General features: G+C 30.3%; 2 protein-coding genes and 1 pseudogene across 2 annotated transcripts in view; 2 read left to right on the top strand and 1 right to left on the bottom strand.

Annotated features, from left to right (window-relative positions):
* LOC122243708 (uncharacterized) overlaps positions 1-33 on the top strand; it is an 8,985-nt pseudogene extending 8,952 nt beyond the window's left edge.
* A 152-nt stretch (positions 34-185) lies between these two features.
* The window catches only part of LOC147467746 (uncharacterized), a 28,397-nt gene continuing 21,082 nt past the window's right edge, over positions 186-7,500 (bottom strand). The window contains 3 exon segments of the mRNA XM_086531043.1: positions 186-379; positions 382-583; positions 667-863. Of these exon segments, the coding sequence (XP_086387169.1) occupies positions 186-379; positions 382-583; positions 667-863 (593 nt within the window).
* LOC147467747 (uncharacterized) overlaps positions 6,422-7,500 on the top strand; it is a 6,127-nt gene continuing 5,048 nt past the window's right edge. Inside the window, exons 1-2 of the mRNA XM_086530713.1 lie at positions 6,422-7,263; positions 7,381-7,500. The exon at positions 7,381-7,500 is cut by the window's right edge and continues 264 nt beyond it. Of these exons, the coding sequence (XP_086386839.1) occupies positions 6,422-7,263; positions 7,381-7,500 (962 nt within the window). The remainder of the gene's footprint in view (positions 7,264-7,380) is intronic.

The raw sequence follows: 7,500 nt of genomic DNA, 5'->3' as shown, positions 1-7,500 counted from the left end.
CCGGTAAAGAGGTTCTTCACAAATCTCTTGTAGAGACAATATTCTGATAAAAGTTTTAAGCCTTATCACCAAGGGGAAAAACATAACTTATTTGGATGACTTTTTATTAACAACGACAATGAATGTGCTGCTTAAACCACAAGTCACTTCCTTTCTGAGTGATTCCATTGCTGTCTACATCAAGGTTATCTTGCGTGTACTCGTATGTGAATAACTAGATTTTCTTTCCGTGAAAAAGCCTTTTCGCAAATCTCACAGCTATACGGCTTCTCCTTTGTATGTACTCTCCTGTGCCTTACTAGATCCCGTTTCCGTAATAAGGCCTTTTTGCAAACCCCACAGCTATACGGCTTTTCCTCTGTGTGTACTCTTATGTGCGTAGATGTTGTTTCTGTGAAAAAGTCTTTTCACAAACCTTACAGCTATACGGCTTCTCATTATTATGTACTCCCATGTGCCTTACAAGTGCCTGTTTCCAAGAGTAAGCCTTTTCACAAACTTCACAGTTATACGGCGATTCCTTTGTGTGTACTCTCATGTGCTTTACTAGATCAGGTTTGAGAGAGAATGTCTTTTCGCAAATCTCACAGCCATACTTCTCCTTTGTATGTACTCTCATGTGCCTTACTAGATCCTGTGTATGTGAGGAGGCCTTTTTTTGCAAACCTCACAGATATATGGTTTCTCCTTTGTATGTATTCTCATGTGCTTTACTGGATCGTGTTTCCGAGAGGAAGTCTTTTCACAAACCTCACATTTATATGGCTTCTCCTTTGTATGTACTCTCATGTGCATTACTAGATTTTGTTTCTGTAAGAAGGCCTTTTTGCAAACTTCACAGCTGTATGGCTTCTCTTTTGTATAAGTGAAGGGAAGAGAAGTCTCGTTTATGGTATCAGAATTATTCTATTATACAATTTATCTATTCAAATATACAGTACCAAACCCATGTAGTGTTCTACAATAAGTTCCATATGAGGTTTCAAATGTTTAGCTTCGATTTTTCTTTAAAAAGTGCAATGTAAAAATTGTTGCTTGTCTCATGTCTCTCAGCAATCCCCTACCAATTTGCCCTACAGCGCGATGCCTTCTCCGGTAAAAAATAAAAAGTTCTTCACAAATATCTTGTATTGGCAACATTCTGATATCAAGTTTTAAGCATTATCACCAAGGGGGAAAAACATAACATATTTGGATAACTGTTTATTACCAATGGCAATGAATGTGGTGTCTCTTCCTTTCTTACTAAATCCATTTCTGTCTACATCAGAAATAAAAGGTTTGTCTTGCATGTACTCTCGTATGACTATCTAGATGTTGTTTCTTTGAAAAAGCCTTTTCGCAAACTTCACAGCCATATTCCCTGTGCGCCACCTGATCCTCATCTGATGACCCCTTGGGCCCAAAATCCTCACCCAATAATGGAGCTGCTGGCAATGCGTCATTGGAATCTTCAACCACATTACTTGAGTCCCTTTCAAAATCCTCTTTGTGATGTTTATAGAAGGGAAATCCGTGTTCTGTTGTTGCCTCGCTCACTTCATCTCTCGCCTCATCTGCGTAATCAAGGCTTTCTTCCTTAATTTCCACACACGTCTCTTCGGTGACACCTTCGCTGGCCTCTTCCTTGATTGCGACCCCTGCGCCGTAGGGCAGCCAGTCCGACAAGAAGTTCATGGTCGCCTTCTGAAGATGATATACAATGAAAGTAAAAAACATAATAACTGTATTGATAAGAATATAAAACTGTTCCAGGAAATAAATCATTTAAAAAATATAGATGAGATTAACATTAACGATAATTTATTCTAATAAGAAGTGCATTGTTATAATATAATATATATGGATGATAATAATGATAATAATGATAATAATGATAATAATGATAATTATGATAATGATGATAATGATTATGATGATGATAGTAATGATTATGACGATGATAGTAATGATAATGATGATGATAATAATGATAATAATAAAAATGATTATGATGATGATAATGATAATAATGATGGTGATAATAATGATGGTAATGATAATAATGATAATAATGATAATAATGATAATAATGATAATAATGATAATAATGATAATAATGATAATAATGATAATAATGATAATAATGATAATAATGATAATAATGATAATAATGATAATAATGATAATAATGATGATTATGATGATTATGATGATTATGATGATTATGATGATTATGATGATATAATGATATAATGATAATTATGATAATAATGATAATAATGATAATAATGATAATAATGATAATAATGATAATAATGATTATAATGATAATAATGATAACAATGATAATACTGATAATAATGATGATCATGATAATAATGATAATAATGATAATAATTATGATAATGATGATAATGATGATAATGATAATAATGATAATAATGATAATGATAATAATGATAATAATGATAATAATGATAATAATGATAATAATGATAATAATGATAATGATTATGATGATGATAGTAATGATAATGATGATGATAATAATGATAATAATAATAATGATAATAATGATAATGATAATAATGATAATAATGATAATAATGATAATAATGATAATAATGATAATGATTATGATGATGATAGTAATGATAATGATGATGATAATAATGATAATAATAATAATAATTATTATGATAATAATAATAATGATGGTGATAATAATGATGATAATGATGGTGATAATAATGATGATAATGATAATAATGATAATAATGATAGTAATGATAGTAATGATAATAATGATGATTATGATGATTATGATGATTATGATGATTATGATGATTATGATGATATAATGATAATTATGATAATAATGATAATAATAATAATAATGATAATAATGATAATAATGATAATAATGATAATAATGATAATAATGATAATAATGATAATGATTATGATGATGATAATAATGATAATGATGATGGTAATAATGATAATAATGATAATGATGATAATAATGATAATAATGATAATAATGATGATAATGATGATAATGATGATAATGATGATAATGATAATAATGATAATAATGATAATAATGATAATAATGATAATAATGATAATAATGATAATAATGATAATAATGACAATGATTATGATGATGATAGTAATGATAATGATGATGATAATAATGATAATAATAATAATGATTATTATGATAATAATAATAATGATGGTGATAATAATGATGATAATGATGGTGATAATAATGATGATAATGATCGTGATAATAATGATAATGATAATAATGATAATAATGATAATAATGATAATAATGATAACAATGATAATAATGATAATAATGATAATAATGATAATAATGATAATGATTATGATGATGATAATAATGATACTGATGATGGTAATAATGATAATAATGATAATGATGATAATAATGATAATGATGATGATAATAACTATAATGATGATAATGATGAATATTATGATAATGATGATAATGATGATAATGATGATAATGATGATAATGGTGATAATGATGATAATGATGATAATGATGACAATGATGATTATGATGATAATGATAATAATGATGATAGTGATGATAATGATGATAATGATAATAATGATAATAATGACTGACTTCATTATTACTATAATGGATATTTGTATTATTGTTGTCAATATAATCACCCGGATTATCATCCTTAATATCGTTATTTTGCTTAATTATTAATGACAAAGTTAATCATATAAATGATAATCATGAAAAGGTTAATTAGTATCTTGGTTATAATAATAATAATCTTCGTGTTAAGAACTATAATCATGTTTGAGATCATCATTATCTTATAATGGTAATTATGATTATGATTAACTTTATTACTAATTTGGATATGATTATCACCATTTGGATTATTTTTCTCAATATAATCACCCTTATTATCATCATTAATATCATTACCATCATAATTAAATAATATTTTCTTGATTACCATTGACATTGTCTAAAATTAGTTATATTGTCATCATGGTTATTGTCTACAATATTTTCACCATCATTATTATTAGCTATAATATTGTAGTCGTTATCATAATTACTGTTATAATAATTTGTATCAATATTACCAGTATTATCACCACCCTTTATACTATCATCCTTATTAATATTTTTATCATCATTACCAACAGAACTACTGATATTGTTATTATAATTATCATTATTGTAATCATTACCATCATGATCATTTTTATCGTTATCATTATCCTTACCACTATTACTATCATCAGTCTTAGAAATCGGAACATTTTTGTCATTATTGCTATTATCAATATCATTAACATTATCTTTCGTATCATTATTAGTATCATCCTCATTCATATTATCATCATGATCATGAAGCTTATCACAATTATAATGACCATGAAAATCATCACTGTTAGCGTTTGTATTGTCTTCCTTTTCATCATCATTGAAATAATTTTACAAGGTCATTATCATGACCATCATAATCATGATTAGAATTATCATTAGAATTATGAAAGGTTCTAATTTAATGATTTCTAACAATCTCGTCATAGTCATTTTTCATCACTTTGACCATTTTTATAACATTTATAAGTATTACTTTAATTTTCCGTATCCTTTTCATCATTGATATCATTATCAATATATTTATCATGACATTCACTATCATCATTATTACCATATCTATCATTTTAATAATTATATGAGAACCACGATCACTGTTATCATTATCATCATGAATAATTTGTACATTATCGTCATTATCATTAGTATCACGATTGCTATTACCATTATCATTATCATTTTTATTATCACTAATAGTATTGCTTGTATTACCAGTGTTATTATTGTTAATACCATTATTATCATTTTCATTATCATTTCTACCATTATCCTCATTGTCATTATCATTTCTACCATTATTATCATTATCATTTCTATCATTATTATCATTGTCATTATCCTTTCTACATTTATCATTATCAGTCATTATAAGACATCCACAGTCGCAAGCAAGCAAGTGAAGAGGCATGGCGATTGCCATTCCTCGTCCCCCAAGACCTGGGGGGAGCCGGGAGTTCCCTTCCTCTACCTCCGCCTCTCCCGTCCAGTCCAGCCATGGCTTGGGTGAGCGAAGAGCCTCCTGTATTGACGCCAAAGGAAAGGCAGCACTCGGGTAGTGGAAGGTCAGCTGTGTGGAGAGCGAAGGAAATCTCTTCTAATCACCTCGTCGACCGTGTTGAAATAAGGTATGGAATTTAACAACAAAGCATGGATATATCTGTACAGTTATGTCTGTATGTGTGTGAGTATGACTGAATATGTATGAATTTGTGTCTGAATATGTATGAGTTTGTGTCTGAATATGTATGAGTTTGTGTCTGAATATGTATGAGTTTGTGTCTGAATATGTATGAGTTTGTGTCTGAATATGTATGAGTTTGTGTCTGAATATCTATGAATTTGTGTCTGAATATCTATGAGTTTGTGTCTGAATATCTATGAATTTGTGTCTGATTATGTATGAATTTGTGTCTGATTATGTATGAATTTGTGTCTGATTATGTATGAATTTGTGTCTGATTATGTATGAATTTGTGTCTGATTATGTATGAATTTGTGTCTGATTATGTATGAATTTGTGTCTGATTATGTATGAATTTGTGTCTGATTATGTATTGTGTCTATGTATGAATTTGTGTCTGATTATGTATGAATTTGTGTCTGATTTTATGTATGAATTTTTTGTGTCTGATTATGTATGAATTGTGTCTGATTATGTATGAATTTGTGTCTGATTATGTATGAATTTGTGTCTGATTATGTATGAATTTGTGTCTGATTATGTATGAATTTGTGTCTGATTATGTATGAATTTGTGTCTGATTATGTATGAATTTGTGTCTGATTATGTATGAATTTGTGTCTGATTATGTATGAATTTGTGTCTGATTATGTATGAATTTGTGTCTGATTATGTATGAATTTGTGTCTGATTATGTATGAATTTGTGTCTGATTATGTATGAATTTGTGTCTGAATATGTATGTACATTCTAAATGTACAAAGACACATATACAGACGCGCGCTCGCGGGTTTAACTTAATCTGTGATTTTTGTTACCATTATTTTTAGCATTAAAGATAAAAATGTTCCTAATGACTTCCTGGAGTAACATTATATTCTTATCAATCCTATTATTTTGTTTGTTGCTCTCATTGTATATTATATCCATATACATTATATTATAACAATGCACATCTAATTAATGCACTGCTTATCTGTCATTTTCATATGATTTATTTCCTAGAGCAGTTTTATGTTCTTATCAATACAGTTATTTTGTTTGTTACTTTCATTGTATATCATCTTCAGAAGACGACCATGAACTTCCTGTTGGACTGGCTGCCTTTGGCCCCACTCAGGGACGAGGAAATCTACGGCGCAGGGGTCGCAATCAAGGAAGAGGCCAGCGAAGGTGTCACCGAAGAGACATGTGTGGAAATTAAGGAAGAAAGCCTTGATTACGCAGATGAGGCGAGAGATGAAGTGAGCGAGGTAAAAACAGAACGCGGATTTCCCTTCTATAAACATCACAAAGAGGATTTTGAAAGGGACTCCAGTAATGTGATTGAAGATTACAATGACGCTATGCCAGCAGCTCCATTTGAGGCTGATTTTGGGCCCAAGGGGTCATCATATGAGGGTCAGGCGGCGCACAGGGAAAGCCATGAAGTTTGTGGCAAGAAATTCCTTTATAAGAGCTATCTCACCAAGCATATGCGAGTACATACAAAGGAAAAGCTATATAGCTGTGAGGTTTGTGAAAAGGCTTTCTCACGGAAACATCATCTAGTAACGCACATAAGAGTACATACAAAAGAGAAGCCGTATAGCTGTGAGGTTTGCAAAAAGGCCTTCTCACAGAAACGTAGTCTACTAACGCACATAAGAGTACACACTAAGGAGAAGCCGTATAGCTGTGAGGTTTGCAAAAAGGCATTCTCACAGAAACCTATTCTACTAAACCACATGAGAATACATACAAAGGAGAAACCTTATAGCTGTGAAGTTTGCAAAAAGGCCTTTTCACATAAATCTAGTCTAGTAAGGCACAAGAGAGTTCATACAAAGGAGAAGCCATATAGCTGTGAAGTTTGCGAAAAGGCTTTATCACGGAAACAATATCTAACAATGCACATGAGAATACATACAAAGGACGCATTGCCAGCAGCTCCATTATTGGGTGAGGATTTTGGCCCCAAGGGGTCATCAGATGAGGATCAGGTGGCGCACAGGGAAGGTCATGAGGAGCTTAGAAATTGTGATAAGAAAACGAAAAGTTTTGTTTGTGAAGTTTGTGGCAAGAAATTCCTTTATAAGAGCTATCTCACCAATCATATGCGAGTACATACAAAGGAGAAGCCGTATAGCTGTGAGATTTGCAAAAAAACTTTTTCACT

The sequence above is a fragment of the Penaeus japonicus genome, unplaced genomic scaffold (genome assembly GCF_977035675.1).
Source record: "Penaeus japonicus unplaced genomic scaffold, GWHDUDI00000001_assembly GWHDUDI00000034, whole genome shotgun sequence".
NCBI lineage: Eukaryota > Metazoa > Arthropoda > Malacostraca > Decapoda > Penaeidae > Penaeus > Penaeus japonicus.
Note: the sequence above shows the minus strand (reverse complement) of the source record. Positions and strands in the feature narration are given on the sequence as shown.